Genomic DNA, 25,986 nt, shown 5'->3' with positions numbered 1-25,986 from the left:
CAGGCACAAACAGTCCTCCCAGTTCAGAGCGGACTGATCCTGAATCAGCCCTCTTTCTGCCAGCTTCATCACCAGTAAGGCTCGTCTGATTGTCAGCCAGTTGTGTACAGCGGTGGTCGTAGAGCTCTTGTGATTGAACAGAGGGACGTGGGGGCCCCAGAGGAGCACCTGAAGCATGGCCACCATGTCTGCCATCTGTGGCCCGCTGCCTTCATTCTGGAGCATAGAAGCCAGATACAAAAGCCCCTTTTGATATGGAGACTTGGATAGAGTTGGAGAAGTGAAGCTCTCTTGTGGATCCCAGCAGTATTGAATTAACGCTCCAATCTGGGACTTGATGGAGGTGAGGGAGTGAGGTACAGAGGGAGCAGATGACAGCGGGGTTAACACTACACGAGGAGAACCCTTTGTCCTCCATAACATCTGGATCCTGCCTTTTCTCTCCATCTTCTCTAACTCCATTTCCTCTTTGAATCTATCACTCTCTGTTTTACTCATGTTGAAATCTGCCTTATTTTCTTCCACCGTCTTCTCATCTCTATCCTTGTTGGGCCACACTAGAAATATCTCCCGGGGTCTAAGAGCTGCAGCGGCACAGATGTGGTACAGATGTTGCGACCCCATTAATATCTGCAGCAACAGAACACACACTTGCCTGTCATAAGCCACACACTCTGTACTCTGCAGCATGCTGCTATCCTGAACAAAGTCCTCTAGAGTGATGTGTGGCAGGTCTCTCTCAACACTCACAGAGTGTCCTTGCTGGAGTACAGACTGAACTGTGGGCAGATTGAGGTTTATAGGACACTCAGGGCTGCCTCCATCTGGTGGTTTAGCAGCGGTGCAGTCTGACTTTGAAGGACGAGAGGGATCCTGAGTTATTAAAGTGTCACAGTCATTCTTCAGGGAGCTGTTAGGTTGGAAATAAGCAATCACATCTTGTACATTTACATGCAATGGCTGGTGTTTGGTGTAAGCTGATGGAGCTTCATCTGTCTGCTTGTGCACCTGGACAGAGAGAAATAAACAGACATTTATCAAATTTGCACAGCAACTGTACTTACTGTATTTTCTGGCCTTTGTGTTGCAGTTGTGACACCTGATGACAGTTTGACAGATGACAGAGGAAGTGCTTTTGCTACCGCAAGACTGTGTTACAGCTGCCAGTGCTGATAATGATCATGTTTGTATCATTGGTTGCCATGTGAAACTTGCAAAAACGTTTTGCATACAATTTCAAGTGCAATAGAAGTACAAGTAAATTTAAATATCATGCATCTCATGTTTAAGCTACGTGTTGTGAAGAAAAGAGATGTAACATTACCCTTAAAGCAAGCACCCTCCCTGGGAGTTTAGGACTGTGCAGGCTGTAGTAAACTGTGTCTCCGATCTGCTTTGACTCACTGCCCTCACACAGCAGGAAATCCTGTGGCTGGTATGAGTTGACGTTCCTCCCTGTGGTGTCTCCCTGCAGCAGAGTCCCTGCTTCCACGCTTTGTGCCATACTTCTAAGAAAGAGTAGGTGACGATGCTGAATCCCATGGGAAACGATGCTTTGGTCATCTAAACTGCTGAAGAGGTAGGGGAGGTGTTCATCTGGGGTGTCAAAGCACAGTTGGGACAAGGACACTAAGGGGACAGGACTACTTCTGACTGGTTGAAAGTCTTCTGTCTCCTCTTGCAAATAGGTGTCAGGTATGGGTGCCAGCATGTACAGAGGGTTGTCAAAGTTTAGAGGGTGTCTTTTCAGAGGAGGCAGGGGAGACAGAGGAGAGGGAGGAGGCGCATTGTTGCCAGGGAGGGAGAGGGTACGGGCTAACCTCTTCTTTGGAACAGGTGGTGGGGTGCCGTCTGAGAAGAATCTCATCAGGTGTCGGGAAGGATCTGAGCAACACAGTGAGAGGGATTAAGGTCAGACTCGAACAGTGAGACCCAGCAATGAAGAACAGCCTGGACATTCTGCAAGTCATAGCAACCTGTCCAAACATCACATGGATTTTATTGAAAGCAAAAGGTTTCAGATGGTTACTTCCTCTCTTTCAGTTCTCACGAGAAAGATGAAGTGAGACGCACAAACCACACATTATGGTATGTTGTGTTTTTCCCTCATACTGAGCTGTATACGTCAGTCATGCTTTCAGAATTGGGGAACCATACAACATTAGAGGATGCATCGAGTTACATAACGTTTAGCCTATTTGTACATTTTCATTCTTAGTTTTCTTTCAATGCAATTAGTTTAGGTGTACACTGTAAGCAATGTGCAGTTCACTGACTTTTAAATGCACTTCATCATTCTGGACACCTACCGTAGCGCTGGTGAATGGGACACTGGGCTGCGTGACAGTCAGTGGGTTCGAGGAAGACATCATTGCATGTTGAGTTTTGATGCTGGAGTCCAACAGGGCTCAGCATAACACTCTCAGACCCCTCGCTGGAGCATCTGGATCGACTTCTGTGTAAAAAGAAATGCACAGAAAAATAAAAACCTTTACCCATCTACCATGAATAGTACATGTTAAGGAGAGTGAGGAGTTTGTGTCTATGAAAACACAATAAGAGCACCAGTCATATACTCCCAGACAGACAAAATATTCTGCTTGGTCTTACCTGTGCTGTTTGACAGGCAGTGCTGGTGGCTGCTGCTCCGCTTGGCTGGCAGAACCAGACGCCATCAGTAATCTACAAAGATACAATACAAGACCTGCTCCTCCACCTCTCACTGTTCACGACTGTGTCACCGAATACAAAGTGTGTGAATCTTACAGGTGGCTAATTCGGAAAAACTTCAGCTTCCCGTCACAGTCACTCCCCTCTGTCACTTTCTCTCTGACTCTTTCTCTCGAGTCTGTTTGGTTGCATGTTTTAAACAGATTTTTTTTTTTTTTTTGAGTCTGCTCTGCCCTGCTTATCTTTTGCTCTAATCGTTTCGAGTCTGAGCTTGAGGTTGGTACCGGAAAAGTTGTGTCTGTTATGAGGGCAAAACTGCTCTCTGAGTTAACCTCAACATGACAGAATGGGGAAGAGCAGTTACACCAAAGCCCCCTTCATTTTGCGCTCTTTTCTCTCTCTTTTTCTCGCAGTCACAGTTGATCTACATTCGCCATGTGAAGTCACATTGTGAACTTCTCTCTTTTGGATGATGCAGTTTTAGATTGTACACATGCAATGACTTCTTGGGAAGCTGCTTGCATGTGGGAGCTTTGGCTTTGACTGATTTTAAAGCAGAGGTAAATACAGATAATGCATGATGCATTGTCCATATTTTGCAAAGATCTTAGACATATGGCACAATTAAGACATTTTGGACAAATATTCTCAGTTTTACAGCTTCAGGCAGTGAACCTACATTTAGTATTTCCTATAAACTATGCTGTGGAAGGAATGTTTCTTTTAGGAAGAATTGCACACTATGAAATATATCAAAGCATTTACATGTGAGGGAAGCTGTGAAGTGCATTTTAAAGTCAGTAACTAGTTTTAAATGAATAAAAAAACAAAACATTTGCACACGTAGCCCTTTTGCTGGGATGTCTGTCTTGCTCAAAGTCACTTCAGCTGTTTGCTGGCCTGAGCATTCTGTAATAAGACTGGATTTAAAAGAAGTGGGGTTTTCAAAATGCATGGATGCCAGTCTGAAAATTCAAATTAGGATTTATAATGTTCATAATTAATCAAATATAATTTTTTAATTTAATCAAGTTTAAATGTTTTGTCTGCATTTTTCAACACTCAAACGCAAGAATATAGATTTGATACAAAAAAAACAACAAACAAAAACTGCATGGATTTATCTGCATGCATGTCATTTACAACCAAACAAGGCAATGCGTCAACAGCAATGGCAGTGGCTCTGTGGTTTAGGCTTTATTTAGGCACAGATGTGCTTTGAGCTTGATGCTAACGGGACAACGCTAACATGCTCAATGCAGACACACAGGTTTAAAGTTAACATGTAAACATTTGCCTATTAGCACTAAACAAAAAGTATGGCTGGGGCTAACAGGAATCTCTTCAGTTTTGCAGGCTGATCATAAACTCAAACTTTGATGGCACTAAATGAGAAGACAGTGGAGGGCTCACCACAGTTATAATAATACTGAAGGGGGAAATTAATGTTAAATGTCATTGCAATCAGTCCAGTATATGTTGAAACATATTTCACTCAGAACCACAAATGTCAGCCTCATGGTGCATTAGATAAAACATCAGGGTGGATCAGCAAAGTCTGCTGGATTCAACCTCTGATCCTCTGATGGCCCATGCACATCTGTACAATATTTCATAGCAATCCGTCTTATAGTTGTTTACATATTTCAGTGTTGACTTATGGGAGGGCCAATCGACTGACGTATATCAATCACCACCCACGCAGCCACACGCCTAGCAAAAGTGCGACAAGTGTAACTATAAATGGTAGGAACATGGGGAAATGCAGCCTTCTAACATCTTTAAAAAAAAAAAAATCAAGTCTCAACACTGACAGACTAAAGTATGAAAAAGGCACGAGTACAAACAACTGAATACAGAGACCAATTTTGGATATCCTCATAGATGCAATAATACTTTTAAGAGGTAATTTATACATAGAAAACCACACGTGTCTATGATAGTACGTTTTCATATCCGAGTGCAGTTTATTATTTGTGCTGTCGTGCTAGAGTGTATTCTTGAGGCAGAGTGTGTGTTGCTGAAGTACTCCTATCCCAGAATGACTCATATATCTTCGGGGTTAAAGGGCTGGTGCCTCTCAAATGGTTTTCAGTATCAGTTCTCTTATATTTAGACCATAACAGCCAGCATCTCATTGAAAAACATCGCACAGTGTAAACACTTTGTGACCGATATTGAAGTGAACACTGTGCTACAATCTCAAATGTAAAACAGCCTAATAAGGAGCTGAGAGGAGCTTTCTCATAGAAATTGTGCACATGGTGCTAAGTATGTGTTCAGTCAGTGTTTAGTCTGTATTTCAGTGTTAAATATCTCAAGCTTTTCTGCCCCATGAGTAAATGTAACTAATCAAACTTCTTTTGAATTTTCACTTCCACCTGAGTACAGAAAACAGAGAAGAATACACATCAGAGAATCACAATGAGTCACCAGCTCTACAGACTGTGTGAGACAAGCTGTCTGATAGTGGTCAGACATAAACTTGTCCAACATCATTCCTTTCCTGTTATAATAAGAGAATAATAATAATTTTAAAAAGTTGTTTAAATAGCACATGCAGTATAAGAACATGCATTACAAATACAAAGATGAAAAATAAATAACTATTAGCTGCTGCCTTGCATAGCAACAATTACTGGAATGAAGGGGAGTGATAAGTTCCACCTGCATTTTTTCATTCTTGTACATCAGACTGTGTGCTGCAGTGAAGGTCTATGAGTAATTTTAAAATAACAGAGCATGTAAAGTACAAGTTCTTGTATAGCAGGAATGTGTGAAATGTGTTTTTGCTTTCAAAGGGGGACGTGACAGAGAAAGTTTGTGAATCCCGGGCATATGAGATTCTTTAAAAGGGAAATATACCCTCAGTTGACAGTTCATCAGGCACATCTGTCAAAGACAATCTAATATAACAACCCTGCAACAATCTTAGGGTTTTGTTAAAACTGTTTTAGAGAGTCAACAATTCAACTTCATGCTCATTTTGAAGGCAGTAAACTGAGAGATATTTCTATATTTTCTCCGTCTCATTCATATTAGTGATAGATGTAATATATGAAACACCTCTCAGTATTATGCAATACAGTTCAGTTAGGTAATAAAGTATGATATACTGGAGAGGAGCTTTGCAACTTCTTTAATTTTAATGGACTTGTACACTGGCCACACCTCGCTGTGACTGTTTGCTCTGAAAATGAAAACTCTTATCTAAGGTTTTAAGGATAATTTGTAATTGACTTAATTACATGCAAGAGGAAACCCTTATTTGTCTTAAAGCATTCATGTAAAATCACTTACATCATGCATCATGAACAAACAACACTGATTAGAAATTTAGATCACTGTATCTAATCTATTCTTGTGCCCAGGGACTCTTGTATTTTCCTCACTCTCCACTCAGAGCACTCTGTGTCATAATGATATTTACCAACTAAATTTCAGTGTGTGGGAGAGCTGAGGATGTGGGCTCAGAGGATGCATTAAGCAACCATCACTAAGGGCCTCTCAAGTGACGCTCTTCATATGCTAAGGAGCAAGGAGATCTGCTTGGTTTCCCTCACACACATTCAGTACTACAGAATCTAACAGTAAGGGTATACACAGACGTATTCAACAGGGAGCTGAATAGGAACAGACAGTCTGAGAGAGTCTGACATTTAAGATCATGAAAGTGGTGGAGGAATTCATTAACCTTAAACACATTGCTGATGTGAAGTATTCATTCTGGATATGAGGAGAATCTAAAAGGTGGCCCTCCCAGCTCCTCAGCACAGGAGTTTACTTTTGTTGCAGAACAAACATCTTTTGGTTAAAGCAGATAAGAAAAAGGAACTCTGATATGAAATATGATGACAAAATATTCAATAGACGACACAAGATATTGCAGCAGTCAGTTCATGTTGGTTTATTTATGATGTGGCAACAGCTTGTACATTTCTCAAGAGTTTTCACATCTTAAGTGTCAGAGGAAGTTTCAGTCTACTGACATTAGACAAAAACTGTGTATATTTGAACAAATGCATATGTTAACCCATGCTGAGTTGTGTTTAGAGCCGATTTGTTTTTTTTTCCTTTTCAAAGATGGCAGTAAAAATTAAATATCTTAACATAACATTTTAAATCGTTGGTCAGACAAATCAAGCAAACATAACCGTGGCCTCTGAGACACTGTGAACGCCATTTAATCGACTATTCAACAAAATAATCTGCAGAAAAGGAACACAAGAGTTAGTTGCAACCCTTGTTGTGATTCTTTTTCTGCAGGTTATTTATTTGAAATAGCTCAGTCACATACATTTGCTTCTAATGTAAGGAGGTGAAATGTTTCTTTATAACATTGTAGAAGCGGCGTTTGAGTTTGCCGTCTGGATGCCTGGGTGCAGAAGAGGATGACAATGAAGCAGTGGCAGGGAAGGAAGCTTGTAACTCTCCCTTTACTAGTCTTCCTTTAGTCTGTGAGTCGGTCGGATCTTTGGACAGTCTATTTTTGGCACCGGACGGATGGGAGTTTAAGTGTACTGTCCTCATCCCTGAAGCTTTGCTAAGACAGCGTGCAACCTCCTCGTCCTTGTTCAGACGGCGTAGCCCAGCTTGGCAGAGGAGGGCCTCCTCATTTGCCATCTGCGGGCTCTGGCTCAAGGTGATGAAGCCATATGGGGTGGTGACTTTGGGCAGGTGTGGCAAGGAGAGGGCAGCTCTGCTGGCTGGGTCCAGGCAGTGCTGGGCCTCTGTGTAGGAGCAGGGGAAGGACACCTCCCTCTGAAGAGTAGATGTCCTTCTCCTCACAGTTGAAGGGTCTGAGACGCTCCGCTCGGCTCTGCGGTCTGACAGAATCAAATTATTGCCGGAGGGGAGGATGGATGATGAGTGTGTGGAGCAGGCTGGAGAAACAGATGCAGATGACTCCTGGTCAGTCCCAGAACTCCTAGAGCCTTCCCCTGACTCTGCATCATCTTCTTTCGTCTCCCTGTTGTTTTGCAAAGATTTGAAACCGTTCTGAACTGACAGACTTGGTATAGTGAACTGTGGGATGCTGTCAGGTGTCAAGATATTTGGGAAAATGTTGTCCCGGCTTGTCTGGGAGTCTGATCCAAGGGAACACCCGAAGGACTTTGCACCGCTGGTTGCCCACAAGAGTGCACGGATCCCTGCACTGCTGTGCCTGCGTGCTGTGGAGAAATCATCTGACTGAACGGCTTTGGTTCCACTGCATATAGCCCCGATGCTGAACGTCCGTGTGACTGTGTTCTTCTCCATTTCTCAGTGTCTTCCACTGTCTTTGCACAAAGGTTTGCTTACAAATTGGCAAGAGGAGCGATGACAGACAGCTTAAATACTTCTCTTTTCACCACATGTTGTCCTCCACCTAATGCATCAACACATACGTAAATGTGACGAAAGTCTGTGGCGGAAATGAATACCAATTAGGGAGCTTGTCAAGAATAGAAGCATAATAATGGGGCCTTGCTCTTAAACCTCTTCATATGCTAAGGAGCAGACAGAGCCACAGCATCTCAAAGCCACTCAGAGACTGTGGTGGCTATATGACGGATGCAACCTGAAGTTCAACTTAGGCAAATAATCATTAAATATATTTTAGTTTGATTTTCTATGTGCACTGTATAAATATGCACAAAGCTGTAACATGATATATCATTCTTTATTGCAGCACTTATTTCAATGAGTTTTTAAGTCTGAATTTGAGCTAAGGGCCCTGGTGTCTTTTCAATGACCAAATAAGTATTATATATTATCATATTATAATATAAAAATTCATTTTAATTCTTTAATTTGTGAGCTATCTTTTGAGTGATCACATCTTGAATTTAGGAGCAAGGTGAGATTACTTCATGTATTAGCCTGCAACCAGCGAGACAGGATGGTGAGCAGCAAGGGGGGTGACCTGGTGCAGGCACTTGCGGCCGGAGAGGCTCTGGCGTGCAGGACTGGTAACCACGGAGGTGACCACAGCTGTCTCCTTTGGCGGCCGGAAACCCATCACCCACCAAACCCCGCGGTATGCACGTATCTGCAAGAGGTGTTAACGTGATTTGTTAAAAAGTGTAAAGAGGGTTGAATGATAAATCTTCATGGCTGCTAAGCTGTATTTTGATGAAGTAACCTAAGTATGTTTCTGAACTTTAATTTTTTGCCAGTGATGATAGTCTGAAGTGAAAGGATCATGGAGCAAGATCCTTTCACTTGTACTGGGGCATAGCATGACCTGGCCAAAGTAGATTCAAATAGTAGTAAAATATAAGGAGCTACCTCTGGAAATGTTTTACAAGATTACATTTTTATTAGAACTGCACACTGTTGTCAGGTTATAATTATCCATTATGATAAATCAAGTTAATATATTTATTTTTCTACTGGCTCCAAAGTAGCCTAAATCAAGTATTTCCAAATTCAGACATCCCAACTCTCCCGGAAGTTCCGCTCTCCATAGTGATAGCGCCCGGACCGACATCCAGTGACATCTCCTCTTGAACTACAAGCTTGTCACGTGACCGCCATTCCTGCTCCGGTTTCAAGTTAATTGGCGGGCTTTGTTCATTGGTTGGCGCCAATTGCTGCAGGTGAGTCTGTCTGTATTGATTGGCTGCACGGCGCCAACTTCAGGGTACATTTCACCCTCCAACACCCACCAGCTGTTGTAGTCGTTCAGTTTCACCTCCTTTACAGGCCTGCAGGTTGACCAGGATTTGACCCGCAGCAGGATGGCTTGTGAACACCGCGTAGACGCCATGGAGCAGGAGCTGGAGTTGGAACAAGAGCTGGAGCAGGCCGAGAGGACGGAGGTAATGGCGCACAGAGGCAGAAAGTTTGGTTGCATGTGATGGTTTGGTCCAGTACAGTCTCAACTGCTGTCTTGCATCAACATGAAGACGTGTGTGTGGTTGTGTGTCGGTGGTCAGAACCAGTTTGATGTCGTTATCTGCAGGACCGAGTCGTGAGGAGAGACGGTGTGTTTAGCTCCATGCTTCGCGGCCTCTACTGGCCGGTCGGCATCGTGGTATGTGCTGCAGCTATCAAGTTTAATTCAACCCTCTTTACACTTTAACACATCACGTTAACACCTCTCTTGCAGATACGTGCATACCGCGGGGTTTGGTGGGTGATGGGCTTTCGGTCTCCAAAGGAGACAGCTGTGGTCACCTCAGCGGTTACCAGTCCTGCACGCCAGAGCCTCTCCGGCCGCAAGCGCCTGCACCGGGTCACCCGCCTGCTGCTCACCATCCTGCCTCGCTGGTTGCAGGGCGCCCTGGGCTACCCTGTGTCCAGCAGCATCGGGCGCTCCCTCTCCCCAGGTATGAGGGAGGTGTGGCAAGGATTTTCATCACTTTCCACGTGGGGATCCCTCCCCAGAAACCCCGTAATACGAATCACCATTCGTTGTCAATCTACTTATTCGAAAGTAGGCCTCAGTAGAGTTAGTTATCCCGCATTAGAGCTGTGTTAAAGTTGTGCAGGCACTTAAAATTAATCTTGGACCTCATCAAAATGAGTTGTCAAAACATACCAGTTTCTGTATACACAGTAGCTGAAACTCCTTTACTCTCAGTCAGGGCTCAAAAGATTAGTAAAAAAATGTTAATTTACCTATCAAGCAAATGAGTATAGCTGCAAATCCTACTAAAAACTAGCGATTGGACGTCATGTTTTGGGCAATGTGAAATTGTGGGTGTTTTGCTATTTTCAGACATTAAATAAGCAGTAGTGCATTAATAAGGCAGTCGTGATGATCTACATATTTATCTGTTAATAGGAAAGGCACAGGTGTAAATCAGCCAGAACTTGACAGTTATTGATTTATAGTAGCAATAAACATTTAGACCCTTAATCTAGACTTCAGGTAACATTTTTGGGTTTGTTCACTCAAGTACAGCTGTTAAACTTTACCAGTAATATTAAGATCTAAAACAATTCACTTCTAATGGCTTCTCAAAATCTTTCATATCATGTACCAAACAAACTTCATAATGGAATAGATGAAATGCCCCAAATGTGTAATCTATACAGTCTGTGCATAAGGGGTTTACTTTTCCATTCACAGGCACAGAATACTAATGTTTCTGTATGGTAGTATAGTTGTTTAAAAATAAAACCTCCATGAACTTGTTTCCCCAACAGAGGTCAGAGTCTCTCCTACTAAACCTTGTGGGAAGGGCAGCAAGAGAAAGCAGGATGAGTTGGATGAGGAGGAAGATGATGAGGAAGAGCATCAGACCTGGGTGGAGGCTCTCACACAAGAACTTAATGATGAAGATCCTGCAGAGGATCCTGATTACGAGGTTGGCAGGTTCTGTACATTAACAGACCTGATGCTTCAGCTCACCTGCAACCCCATAAAGTTTAATGTGGTGTTATGTTGTCACAACATGATGGATTGGAAACATCAGCCCCCCTTTTAATGCAGCTTTTTTCTTTTTGTTTTCAGCCCAGTTCTGTAGAGACAGAGAGTGAAGAGTACTGCTCGCACAACAACACTGAAAGTGACATTGAGGTTCAGGACAAGGGTGCGGTCATTATTGAAGATGTGAACACAGTAAGATTTTTATCAGCACACTACTTAAAAAAAAAAAAAGCTTTTGATGTGGAGATTGAATGTTCTAAATGTACTTTGTTTTTGAACAGGATGTTGTACCATCTACTCCAGCTGATAACAGACTTTTGACAACAGCCAACAAAAGTCCCCACTAATATACCTTGTGGAGGAAAAAGAATCAGACCTTGGATGAGCCTCTTACACAACTTACTGGAGGATCCTCATGAAGACTACAGGATGTTGAGCTGTCCATTCCAGCTGAAGTCTCTTGCCCTGCTGTTTAATGTTTAAATTAATGTTGTGTTTTGTATATTTGGTAATTCAATAAAAATTGTCCTTTACCTTGACTATATAGTGGCTTTCCACTAGATGGCAGAATATTTCTTTTCAAGAACTTGGAGCTTAAATGAGGTGCTGTTGAAGGAAATGGTCTAAAGACCATCAGTATTTTGCATTATGGTTTCTGAATGCAGTTTGCATTCAGGCTGAAACCAGATGAGGATCAAGTCAGTGTTAAATATTTCAGTTTGTTATAATACTGCTCATGACTTGACTTGGGGCTTGTTAAACTTATCTCAATGTTCATGTGCCAAACTACAGGAAGTTGCTTTTCACTTGTATAACTCGTCATATTAAAGTTGGCATTAAAGCATACCAGGGATTCAGGCTTTTTATTTTTGCTCAGTGCAACACTTTCTGGACTGATCAGTGCCACAAAGGTCCAAAAAGTCTGACTTAATGTTCGCTTCAAGGTTAAACTACCAACAAAAGCACATCACTAAATGTAAAATCATGTTTGGGGCAGGTACAGCCTTGCTTTCACTGCGTATGGATTTATTTAAAGTCTCAAATACAAGGTAGACTTTACTAATTTGGACAGCATGTAGCCTAATCATACTAATCAAGGAAAAGTAATTTTTCTTAAAGATTACTGATAGTCACTTTACAGTTTGTACATTTCAGGCTGAAATGTGTCAGAGCCTCTGCAAGCCATGATGCGATATGACATTAAAATTGTGTGAGACAGGCTAACAGAAGTTATTCATTAGCAGATAATTATTAATGTAGCTGACAGACGATCCAAATGACTCAGAACACTGCATTTGCCAAATATATATACATCTTCAGTCTGCTGGTTTGAACAGTGAGTTTGTTTTGATTTGACAAGGTTGTATATTTGGCTCCAGAGGGCAGTATCACATTCACACATTTAGTGTGGGCCTTTCTTTTTTAGAATTAAACTGAGATAGAGATGTTGTGCATTTTAAAATTGATTAAACTAGAAGTACCACATACAAGGCTCATACACCTCTAAAGTCGATGGCTCCCACCAGGGCCAGTGCACCACATCTAACATAGGCTACAGAAAATGCAGAGCTGAAGACATCAGGTATACTTAGCCACATTTATCCATTGGTCTGTTCAGTGCTTTAGTGTAAAAAAGGGTATCTTCTAGGGCTGTCAATTGATTAAAATATCTAATTGCGGTTAATCGCATGACTGTCATGAGTTTACTCGCGATTAATCGCACATTTTTTATGTTCTAAATGTATTTTAAAGGGATATTTTTCAAGTTTTTAATACTCTTATCAACATGGGAGAGGACACATATGCTTGCTTCATGCAAATGAATGCTTATTATTGAAACAAACCATAACAATGAAATACTGTACTGTACATGCTTAAAAAATATGGCATCAATCATGACATGACAAACTCAAGCCCAACATGAAACAAAAATGGGCATATTGACCTGAATGTAACATTAGTAATACTAACACAATGTAGTGTCCAACTTTAATTTGTAAATATCATTCCCTGGATCCTTTACATTTCAAACCAATAATCTCATACAATATAGTTGTGTCTAACCTCACACTCTTGCAAACTATCTAGTGTGGTCTGAATTGGCAAGCGAGAGGAGGGCTCTCTGTATCAGCTGTATGTTTGGCCAGCAGGTGGTAGTTGACACTCGACATACTTCTGTGGTAACTCAAAAAGACTTAAAAAAACCCCAACAAAAAATAAACAAACAAACGACAACAAAAACGCTAAATTTCTTCAAGTTCACCAGAGTTTAAAATGTTTAATTTTTTGCAACGACATGTTAAATGGGACTCTTCTTCATTTTCATTAACGGCCAAACTGGGCTTTTTTTGCCATGCTATTAACCGTTTTGGGTTCACCCAACAAATGTCACATAGTCATTTAGGAAAAATCTTCACTCTGTCTCTTTTTGTATGTTTAAAAACTGTTTATAAGAGTTTAAAACGTTTCATGTATGGCCTGTGACCTTGTGGATGGAGTGCTGACTTTAAACCATGACAGTGAATCAAACAGTGCTATTTTTGACTTTAAGCATGTGACTTTCAGTTGTTTGACCCGAGTTCATCCAAGCAGAAAATGAGTGTTATGACAGAGCTCAGCATCCCACTGGCTCTCTGCTGCAGGTGAGAGGGAAAGCTGCTGCCATGTGGCTCTTATATGACTTGCATCAGGAGAGGTTGTTGAATGTAATTTTCTGCTGCCCACAGAGTCCTATCTCTTCTGTGCATCTGCACACACACACTTGCCCAATTCACTGGATTGGCTGCTGAGTGTAGAGCTGTATTCATGAGAGTAGGTGGCAGGCTACTGTGAAGAGCCCTGCGAACCTCTTGAAAATGACTGAGCCAGTACTCGTCCTCGTCCAACAATCAGCACCCACTCTCCCACACTGTTGATGAAATGTTGGTGGAGCAGAACAGATCATATTGAGAGATGAGCTAATGTTAGTAATTTGTTTCCCCCCTCATGTGTCAGGCTGTGATTTTCTGCAGTTTCTGGTTTTAGATGCACATTGCACACTTCAGGATGAATGAGAGAGAGGCTGAAGCTCTTATCAAAGTAACATTGTGGTAGCTCTTATTATCAAGGATGTTTTAAGGGGAACCCCACCAAGTTTATACCTAAATGTCACGAGGAGTAGCCCACCACATCCTGTGAAAACAGTCTCAGAAAGTCCAGCTTGGAGACTAAAAGAATGAAGGCAGAAAGTGTGTGTTACAAACTGGAAGGGATCGTTTGTTAATTAATGTAAAATTAAAGGCAAGTGACAAATCATGTACAAGCTGTATATACAGCATGTGCAGTATGACATTTGTTTACATGGCAAAATAAGAAGAACAATGCAATATAATGCATCCAGTAAAATGATTTGCTTGGTTTGTTTCAGTAGTTTATAACTTTTGTTCAGACTCAGAAGTGTTGAGTCAACTCAGCTGAAGTTTTTGAGAACTTCAGTAAGTGTTGGTGAGAGTCAGCTTGTGACTTCTGTGACTCTTTGTTCCTTTGTACAGTGTATATTGTCTTGATTTTTTTTTAGTTTTTAGAAGTTAAAAATCATTGATGTTGCTGCCTCGTTAAAAACTTTTCAAGCATCATTAAACAGTTTGTTTCCTGCTGATCTCTTGTATCATGCAGTGTCTGTTTTAATATGTTTACTCCCTGTATGTGCAAGTGACAGAGATCAACTGCCTTATAAATGGTAAATAATTCAGTTGCTGACACGGAAATCCAGCTGCCCTCAATTAATTCCTTGAAAACACTTGAGGTTGTTTTGACAGCGAACTTTGTGACTTCCTTTTTTCTTTTCCTCTCAGATGTTTTTCCCCTCCTGATGCTGTGGTGCAAAGGCAGACGCCGCCTCACTGAAGCAGCAGAGAGCACATTGGTGTGAATTAGATGCTTGATGTGTGCGTGTGTGTGTGTGTGTGTGTGTGTGTGTGTGTGTGTGTGTGTGTGTGTGTGTGTGTGTGTGTGTGTGTGTGTGTGTGTGTGTGTGTGTGTGTGGGAAGGGCAGCAGCAGCAGCAGCAGCAGTGAGAGCTGGATACAGAACAGGAACTGATGGTCTCTGGGGGTTCTCATGGCTGTCTGAACGTTTGAAGGGTAGACTGCTCAGTCGAGGCAGCGATAGAGAGCATCGACCTCTATATCTGCTTTTTGTAGCCAGCTGGAGATCGCTTTATAAGCCAGGAGCTCTGTCTTTGCCTTTCAACTGCAAGGTGAAAACATGGCGTCGGGAGGGGGCCATACATTTCATGCTCGATCCCAGGTGTGCTGTAGAACAAAGGTAGTCTGCTTCATGCAGTGGAGGCAGCGGCGGTCTTGTTGTTCTGTAATGGATGGTTGCATGCAGAGGGATTGGTTGAGGTGATCAGTTCAGATGCAGGGTGGGGATGTTGCAGGCAGCAGACACTTTCACATTATGTCACAGTTGTTGTTGTTTTTTACTGAGTTATACCAGATTCATGTGAGAAATACAAGTTTTGATGCGGCACAGATTGTTACAAAATCTCCCACACAAGCACCCACATCCAAAGGCTTGACACACTGCAAAGCCTCAACTTGGTGACATGGGCTTATTGTCACCTTGAATGACTGGCAGCAGGTGCCAGCTGCTCCCCAGGCCCACAGTCTGACCTGCAAGCTATTATCTGCTGCATTACAATGTGACTATGTAATGTCAGCCAACAGAAGCGCTCAGACTTACTCCACTGCCTCTTACTTTTCCAATGTAACCTTCTTTCTGCACACACATGCTCATACAACCCCCCTAACAGCACAGTCACGCAGTGTTTCGCTTTACCCCCAGCCTATTAACCAGCTGTCCCCGTAGATTTCAAGAGCATCCATCATCTTCAGAGAAGTGGAGCAGGAAAGGAGGCATGAAAAATGAAGCGGACAGACGCAGCCTTCAGTTAGTCACACACTTTGATGATGCTGTTGATGACAGTGAGGGCTCTCAAAAGTTTCAGAAGGATGGAAGTGTCAGACAGTGCAAGACAGAATCAGGTGCATTTATTTTGGTATTTATTTGTTATAGCAGGGTTTTTCATTTTCTTGATCAATGATTTTATGTAATAATTGTATGTTTTAATTGTCACAGGCCAGTTTATCCTCAAGTTCCACCAGAGCTTCCAGGCATAATCTCCTCAGCTTCTCATCTGGATGAGTGTGTTTTCTGTCTAACTGCACTCCTTGATCAATCCCGCAGGATTTAAAGGCTTTGCATGCTATCAGTGAATGTCCTTGTCTGTCAGGAGGTCGGTAACACATCTGACTCACAGCCGAGACAACCTGAAAACTGTGCAGGGCCCTCATAGTATGTGAAGGCAGCCCCCGCTGATGCCGGTAAGCAAATCCATTTACACATTTATGATGCTATTCTCGGCCATGGTCCAGACACTGATGATTGACATAAGAGTGCAGACAAACAGCGAGAGACGGTAAGAGTATACAGCATGTTTCAGTTCGGGAACTATTAGGAGCTGCAGATGAATTTGTTCACACCAGATGGAGGATTTCTGTAACTTTCCATTAACAGTCAGCCGGTCTGAATAAGGAAGGTTGGACAGGCTGACACAGACTGAGTTTGTCAAGATCAGGTTATGTTGTTAACAAGGCAAATTGAGCTTCAATTAAATTGAAGTTTTCACATTCAGGTTTGCGGCACTTTTTAAAGCGATCTCAAGGCTGAAATATGTAACTTTGGCACATTGTTGCCCTCTGGTGGAGTTGTGGAAGACTGTTTGGAAACATCTTGTTCATCACAGTGAGCCATGACAGATATTTTTTTATTAAAGTCTGATGCTGCTGTTTTCAGACTTCTGCACCACCTCTGATTAGTTCAGAGATTCATAGAATATACAGTATAATAATTAAAGTGAGACAATATGGCAATTCAATCTGATTATCAGGTGACTTTTTTCTGGGATTTCAATATTTTGAAAATGTGAAACATGTACCTCAGCTCAGTTCAGTTCATAGATTGTCTCCAACATTAATTAAGCTGGGTTTTGTGCTCATACAAATGGAAAACCTTTGGGTATCAGTCAGTGACTTCTAAAAAATATAATAAAAATGAATTGAAATGGAAATATGCACTGCAGAATTATTTTAAGCTTATAAATGTGGCACACTTTCACTTATAACAACACGTTCACTTGATCTGTTGGTGAATTAATGGTGAATATTAAGCTGTAAGCTGCTTTGGATAAGAACGTCTACCAAACGCTGCAAATGTAAATGCGAAATTCTTGATATTTAAATTTAAATTGAATACCTCCAGATAGCAGAAGTTCATTATTCTACAGTTTTCACTAAACATATACAAGTCTTCTACTTTTCTCTGTGATGTTTTTTATATTATAAAATATTTTTTATTCACAAAATCTTCATGATTTGATGGTAGAAATGTGGAAATAAGTGCAATCAAATAAAATACAGTGCGTTTGTCAAATGCATTGACAAAAACTCTTTTTATTGCACTATGAAGTACCTTAAAGTATAAAAATGCATGCCTTGTCATGAGTCAGAGTGAGATAGTCTCAAGTCAGAGTGAGAAAGTCTCAAAGTCAAAACTTCAAAAGTATAAAATCTTCCAACTTGGAAAAAAATGCGTCAGAGTTTTAAAACTGGACTGACAGCAGGTACAGCTTTTGAATAAATACACTCTGGTACTTTCCACCTTATGGTATCAGTATCTGCAGCTGTGCTTCTGGTCTCTACATTTTGGTTTCTCAGTAGGTTTTCATCCCAAACATTCACATCATCAGCTCATTTTTTAATATGCTTTACCTTGGGGAGGAGGGACTTCAGCTGATCAGGGAAATCAACTGGTCTGTTGTTTTTTTCACGAGTTTACATGCAGGTGAGGTCTCATCTCATCACAGCAGAGATGTGAAATTTAGAGTTATTGTTTGTGTTTTGAGGGGAGCTGCTGCTCTAAAAGAGTCTGTTCAGAACATGGTTGGTTTGGGATGAAAACAAAACATCTTATATTTGGTGCAGTCATGCAAGCGGACCCTCGATGGTCTCAGCTACAGTACATGACACAGAGCATGTAGTTTGTGTGACTGGCACTGTAGCTCAGCACAGCGCTGCCAGTCAACCATAGCAGTGTCTTTTTCCGTTTCCAAGAAATGGGCTCAGAGGTTTTATATGCCTCAAGTGACAATTGGGAGACAACCGCTCCCTCCACTGCTGCCAACAGTGCACCCACCTGCTCACATATTGTTGAGATGGATGATTGTAATACTTGATTTATAACATGAACAGAAGTTAGCTGCCATCCAAAGTGCATCAAATTACTTTATACATTATGTAGTGAATGCTTGAATGATTGTTTGCTCTGATAGATTTAAACTACCTGTTGTCAGAATTAACAGAACAGCAGATTGTATTAAAACATGCAGAATTTAGTGAGATATAGAAAAGACTGAGGTGATAGCAACAGATGACTCAATATGTAAATATAAAATAAATATTCAGATAATTTCTTTAAAAGTGAAAGTGGTGTTGGAATACACATCACAACCGAAAGTAACATAACAAATAAGTAAAAGTTGGACAATTTAATTAAAAATATCCAAACTAAAGTACTCATCATGCAGAGTGGATCCTACATTTTTATATATTATTAATGTATCACTGATGAAGCATTAAAATATTAATGGTAGTATTAAAGCAACATTTTTATGTTGAAGTTGGCTGAGGCAGTGCAGATTCAAACTACTTATTCTACTGTTTGGTAGTTTAATAAATGTATCATATGTTTTTCAGTGAACATATATTTTGATGTAAAATCATAAAGCTCCTGTACACACATAGTTCACCCACACAGGTGTTTTCACTTAAGTCGTCTGATAATTAGATCTCTTCTTATGACTTGATTGGCACCTCCTTCACTCTTCTGTTGATTTTGTTGTACCTTTTGGGGTGGGCCAACTTAGTCAACCTTTTTACTGCATAGCTCAACCCAACTTGCACCTGAATAAAGCTCTAACTATTACTTAAAAAACTACTTGAAAACACCTGTGTAGGTGTGTGCAGAGCCTTAGATTTGCAAAGTATAGCTGCCAAAATAATCTAGAGGGGTAAGAATGACAATATTCTGAAATGTAGTGGAGTAGTACCTCAAAATTATAATTTAGTACAGAACTGCACCTCTGGTGCAGAAAGGAAATATACTTTAAAAGAATGATCATTTTGGAGACCTGCATAAGAGGAAACTCTTTTGGGGACTCTATAAGTCTCCTTGTACACTCCAATAGTCTCTGAGTTGAAGTATTGGATCCTGGGACTACTTTGGAAGAACATACTTCGATCTCAGGTGTGAGAAATAACGATTATCCATAATGTCTATGATCTCTAATGCTTGAGTCTGTTGGAAAGTTTTTTTCATGTGTAATGAAGTGTAGTGAGGAGACCAGCTGGTTCTTTGATGTGATTCCTGGATTGTGATATTCTTGCCTCATTTCCGAAGGCCACACTTCTTACATATTTTACTCTTGATCACACCAGGGTGTTTTAGACCATCAACAGCTTGAATCCTTCAAAAACCCCATTTTCCTGCTGCCAGTAAATACTATCTGTTGCAGCATAGAGACTAATACCAATTAGCCTACCACCCGCCTAGTAACTCACATTTCTTTTTGCTGTTTCTCATGAAAGGAAACATGTTGCCAAATGCGAGTTGTTATTGATGATGCTGCAGAATGTAGGGCAGATAAATAAAAGGATGGGAGGCTGAGCATCCACTGCACAGGATTTTGCTGGAGCTTCAGATTTTCTTGCTTTGATAACAATATTCATTTTGCACTAAGGTGACCTGATGTATCTTGCGGACATTACACTTTTTTTTTTGCCCTGTGTCTCCTAAATATTGAGGCTGTTTTTGGTGATGTTGTTCTCTGTGGCTCACTGTCTGCTGTCGTTTTGTTTGTCATTATGTTTTCCCCCCGCAGCTCCATGTAGTCCTGTGCTTTTTGAGAATGTGCCAGCCACAGCTGAGTGACAGCAGTGATAACATGCAGAGTGAATATTAAGCTTCCTCTTAGTCACAGAGAGACCTCGTACACACAAACACGTGCACACGCACATACACAGTAACACACACATAGACACACACACACACACACACACACACACACACACACACACACACACACACACACACACACACACACACACACACACACACACACACACACACACACACACACACACACAGTCAAACCCAAAACCTGTGTCTTTGATGTGCCCAGTGGCACAAATGAGATTTGTCATCTTTTCAGACAGAATTACTGCAGTCCTTGTTCAGAGTCTACACACACACGCACACGCATGCACGCACACACACACACACACACACACACACACACACACACACACACACACACACACACACACACACACACACACACACACACACACACACACACACACACACACACACACACATACACACACACACCAAAGATAAAGGTACATGCTCCATGGCTGCAGGAATTTAGTTTGTTGGACACGTTGCCATCAGTGCTTCAGCTCATTTCAAATATGAATTTCCCTCATGGCTGCAGAGCAAACAATGACACAGAACAAGATTTTGTTGAAAGCATAGATGTTGTATGTAGATCTCTGGGTTCATGCGCACACGTTTGTTTTATTGATTAAAGTTCTATATTAATGTTTCCTGCAGAGCTCCTCAGGCTGCCGTCAGTGTTGATGATATCTGTGACTGGTGATTCAACAGGAAATTAAACCAGGAGGTAACACCTCATAGCCTCAGCAGCACTACAAGGTTGAGACAACTCAAAGGGCCTCAGGCCACAGAAAATAGCTTTTCCACTTAGTCATGCTGTTTTGGCGACATATTTCTTTAGAAACTCTGCTGTCTGGAGACCACAGAGTTTGGGTTTTTATTTCTCCTCACCTTGGCTGTCTGGCTATTGGTTATTAGCCACAGTGAATTTATACCTCCAATCCTTCAAAAGGTTCTTCAGCAGTATGATTGATTTAACTGTGAAAGGCCATGAAGGGCAATAGCCCATTTGGCCTCTTCATTGCTGTGCACCCACGCTGATGGAGCTTTAGAAAAAGAGTGTCAGCTCTGCCTCCATTTTTTATTATTTGAATTTGAATATCCTTTAGTGGAAGAGAAGACAGAGGGGAGGCATGCCACACAAAAATGTAAAGAAGGTTTCATCCAGAGTGAGCAGAGACTTGTTAGGGGTTAGTGTGTGCTTTTGAAAACTGGCCTGTATAGAGAAAAAGAGGAATGTGGCATGAGAGTAGCCTAGTAGCATTTGTAGCAGGAACAGCACTTGGCAACTGTGGATGTGCTGCTTGGCTCCAGCCTCCTTACATATCATAAAAAGCATGAAGAGAGTAGCCAGAGGCATGTGAGCAGGACTGATGAACTCCTGGGTATGAGGTGGTCCTCTGATACCTGGAGGCACCAATGCACAGGCCATTTGACAAGTCTAAAAATAAGTAGGAAATGAGAACAATGCAGCGACAGAGAGCGTGACTGGGAGTACAATGAGAACACAATCTTTTGTGTTTACCCCCATCTCTCTCTGTCTCTGAAATGCACTTTTAGTTATAATATTAGACTGAAATAACTTCTTACCAAACCAACATCAGTTGATTGAGTTTAGTTTGTCGCAGTGCCCTGCTGTGATACCTTCTATATTCACCTTCAGTCATTGCATAAGTCTTGATTTATAGGGATGGACCCATCTTTCCCCACTCTGTAATCCCCCCACCACACTCCCTCCCTGTGTGCACTCTCTATCTCTGCCTCTCGCTTCCTGACATTTTGTGGTGCTGTTTATGTGAACTGTGTGCATTGCAGGCAGCACTCAGCTTAACTCAACTGGCCACCCATCCTAATCGGCTCTCTTGGCCTGAGCGCTAACAAGCTTAAAGTAAAATGGAGCAACGGTCAGCAAGAAAAAATCAGCTGGTCACAGATATTCTTGACCATCGGTGTGTGTGATATGCAAATGAGAAGACTTGTGGACTCCATTGAGGGTTCATGAATACTTTTCCTCTTGAGTGAGACATACTGCATATAAATATAGCTGTGTATATATATCAGTTGCAGCAGTACGTACTTGTATGAGTAATGCAGCAGAGGCCATTGGGAGAACATGATCTCTGTGCTCTCTTTAAGTACATTTAAAAAAAAAAAAATCCAATTTCTGAAATGTACACTTACTGATAACACTTTTTTTTGTCACTCCAGTAAAGCCACAGCATGGAAAATGTCTTCCTTTGTATCCATCTAATTGGTTTTTATTGTATCTACCATGGTTCATCTGCAGTGATTTAGATTCCTCTTGTCTGAGCTGTTAAAACTGGCTGGAAACCACAGCAAAGAAAAACATAACCCCAGAGTTTTCTAATCCACCCACTATCCTCCGCTGTGCCTCAATCTGCATACATTGTGGGAGGCTATTGTGTGAACTCGCTGATCTGATGCCACATTAAATATGGGCAACACACACATACACATATAACCACTTATCATTCAATAAATGTCCCAGAACTGTAATCAAGGCTCCAAAATGAAGTTTTCTGGTAGAGATTTCTACAACATGTTAATACCTGTAGTTCATTGTTATTTCTGTGTTACAAATGTTTCCTAACAAACAGGAAATAAAATGCTTCTCTTGTTATTGCGTATATAAAGCAAATATGGCCAGATGCTGAAGATAGTTTATGTACTCTGGGGATGTTGTTGACTGTATAATTTAGTTTAGGAACATTATTTCTGCTTGGGTTTTTCTTTTTTTGATATAACATGCTTATCTGAATAAGCCTAAATAGATGCAATAGAATGCTCAGGGGAGTCTTTATGAGCAACTGCTGCCTCCAGCTGTGTGTGTTCGCATGCAAGCGCTATGTTAATGCCCGATTTTGTATGTGCATTTCTATATCACGCTTGACCTCGCACATTCAAATATGAGGAACGAAGAATTTGCCGAGAAAAGACTAAAATTGTAACAGAGAAATGCTTTTCTCCTCAGCTCCCTCACTAAGCGTTCTGATGATTTCTAACCTGCTTCTCAATATCACTACGACCAAGTTCCCACAATCCCCTGTGACACGTTCCACAGGCTGCATATTTTACATTAGTGTTGAAGTTATTTTTGTCTTGGGTAAGAAGTTCTAGAGAGTGACATCACTCTCAGCAGCTGAGGAAGTGCAGATGCACAAGCCTGAACAGCAGAGTTCTCCTCATAATCCACATCTAGCTCATGAGGTTTCATCGCAACGTATTTGGCATTTGGAATTTTAAATACCTGATCTATGTACGTATATATTTGTTGGCTTATCCTTCCTCCTGCTAGCATTAAGCAGTTTAAGTCTCTCACTCTTTGGGAGGGTTTTTTTTGTAGCTAAGGTGGAAATGAGCTGCAGCAAAGCGGGGCTCAGTAATCCTACCCTCTATGCCTTCCAGCCACACACTCCTTATTTACCCCTGACAGCTTCAAATTGAAACTGTGATCACATTTTCCACACTATTTCTCAGCCACACTCACAAAGTTATTTTTCTCTCCCCTTGTCTCTTCCTCCTGATATCTCTCTTTTCCTCCATCTCTCTGCAGTCCGGGCTTGCTCTCTGCCTTCAGGCATTCATCAATAGCTGACTCTGACATTGTTTTGTTTTCTGTAAGTCCTCAACCCTCTCCCTCTCTCTGTCTCTCTCTAGATTGGACAGTCCATTTGTTAAGATTGAGGGGGGTAAAAAGAGACTGAGTGGATTTGAGATTGGATTAGTAGGACAGAGGAGAGGCGGGGTGGATTAATCAAGGCTATTGTGTTTCTCTCGGTGACAACTACAGACAGTTCTGTCATTACCGTCTGATAAAATGGGAGTAGAGGCTTCATCCTGGCGAGTAAATATGGGCTGTTTGTCTGAACCCTCCCTCTGAAAGAGTTCTCCTTTGGAGTCTGCGAGTGAAGCGATGTAGATTTATTCTACGATTTCCTCCAGGAAGAAGCTCATACAGATTCACCCAAGTTTTGTAAGTGTTGGCTGAAGTCCACTCATAAATTCTCTCATTTTAACCTTTTACATTTTTTATTCTGTTAGTTTTACAGGCACGGTCCCGCATAATTTAACTTTGCAAAGCAGACATGTAACAATTTGACAATAAACGTTAAACGTATAGAGCGGAACAGATGGCTCTGTCTGGACACACACATCGACTCACTGTTTTAAGACATGCATTTAAGGGGGACTAAGATCCAAAAAAATTAGCTAAAAAGTAATAATATCTCCCTTACTTATGCTCAGTCAGTGTTAAATGCAAAATTGCCTCAATTCACTCCAAGCGCACACAAACTTCAACTCAAACCAAATATTACCCATGCCTGTTCAGTTACTCGTATTTAAAGGGACAACAGAAAGCCCACCTACAGACGGCCTCTGGAGCATACTAAGGGTTGCCCTGACAGCCAGGCACTTTGTTCAAGACCTGGCTGCATGCCCAGACTTGCTCCACCATGATGTTGTGGGCAGCAGATCAAGCGCTTGGCTGAGCTTCACATTGCTCATTGGCTGCCCCAGTGGCACACCGGCCAGCAAACAGAGAGGAACATGGGAACCTGTGCTTGAGCCCAAATGCACAGTAAGACTCTTCATCAGCACATGTGCTCATTATGTCCATGTGTCTTTGTCAAAGTATCCTTGGGAGGACTGGGTCTTGTGGTGCGTCTGATCTCTGACACTACTTACTAAATATTGTAATTCTGTTTCTCCTTCTGTTTCTTCTTCGCTGCACCTATTGCGTGTCTGTCCTGGAAAATGTATCTGTCCTTTTGTTTCCTGTTAAAGGTTTTTTCTTGTGTGGTTTTCTTTTGTAAACATTTTTAAAATAAGGATAAAGGGTGTCATAATTTGCACAGACTGTACTGCCCTCTGAGACAATTTTGTAATTTTTCAAATTCACAAAATGAAAGAGCAACATTTTTATCCTAGAGACACAGCCTTTAACAACCAATCAGAAGGGCAGCCAACACAAGAGACAATTGCTTCATTAATTATTGACAAAAACGTCCTTAAAACGAATCTATATGTGTCAAGATGCATGAATACAAATGAAGATTTAATACAAGAAATAGAAAAAGTGTTTATAATAAATTACACAGAGAATGCAAAATAGGCTGTTGGTATCAACAAGAGAAGTTTCTATAGTAGTTAGGAGAGGCATCAAAATCAGTGCTGACACTGTGTAAAAAGTCCACATGGTATTGGCTATTAAAAAATAAATTCAGTTGACTGCATTTTTTGACAGCAGGTAGGTTAGACACTGAGTCTGTTGAGTGCAGAATTGGTGAGTGTAATTAATATGTGTGAGTTAAACTGCAGCGGTGCAGTGTAAATCCCAGTGGAAGGCCTGTACAGTATGCCTTGTGTATCAGCGAGAGCAGATGGTGCAAATAACACAGAGATGACTTGTCCGAATTTGCATTGACAGAGGCCGAGCATCTCAATTTCACATTAAAAAAGTGAGATCATCAAGTCACATGTATAGGAGCCATGTGAATAAATGCCCAATCTATATGTAAAACTTGATTTATGTTCACTGGAGAGACTGCTTCCTCCTGCCAATTTCAGACCAACACTGTTGGCAGTGTAAAGCAGATCCTGCACTGATGGAGTCCCATTGAGCCAATTGTTAAGCTTGTTGCTTGACTAATGGCAGAGGTTTGTGCAGTTGCTGGCAAAATAATAACTGTGTCATGTATATACTGCAAAATGTGCAAGTCAAATACCCAAAGAGGCAATTAAAGGGGAAACCCAGTGACTAAACTTCATTTAAACCTAATAAGTAATTTGTTGTCAGTTCCCCTGTGTGTAAGCGACATGCTGTCCTCTTTGTACAGCTAAGCTCTGAATCTTTGTGTGTCCTGAGATTAAAATTAATGC

At 41.4% G+C, this 25,986-nt stretch overlaps 1 protein-coding gene and 1 long non-coding RNA gene across 2 annotated transcripts; both read left to right on the top strand.

Moving 5' to 3' along the window:
• Positions 1-8,932: 8,932 nt before the first annotated feature.
• LOC133985182 (uncharacterized) lies at positions 8,933-9,628 on the top strand. The gene is made up of 3 exons (XR_009925441.1): positions 8,933-9,251; positions 9,358-9,473; positions 9,617-9,628. It is a non-coding gene; the product is annotated as an uncharacterized LOC133985182 (long non-coding RNA).
• A 24-nt stretch (positions 9,629-9,652) lies between these two features.
• org (oogenesis-related gene) lies at positions 9,653-11,494 on the top strand. Its single transcript, XM_062424257.1, has 5 exons — positions 9,653-9,688; positions 9,764-9,983; positions 10,807-10,967; positions 11,114-11,221; positions 11,311-11,494. Exons 1-5 carry the CDS (start codon positions 9,653-9,655, stop codon positions 11,374-11,376), a joined length of 591 nt encoding a protein of 196 aa, XP_062280241.1. The 3' UTR covers positions 11,377-11,494.
• The last annotated feature ends 14,492 nt before the right edge of the window (positions 11,495-25,986 follow it).

The sequence above is a fragment of the Scomber scombrus genome, chromosome 8, assembly GCF_963691925.1.
Source record: "Scomber scombrus chromosome 8, fScoSco1.1, whole genome shotgun sequence".
Lineage (NCBI taxonomy): Eukaryota > Metazoa > Chordata > Actinopteri > Scombriformes > Scombridae > Scomber > Scomber scombrus.
This window is presented reverse-complemented; position numbering and strand designations above follow the sequence as displayed.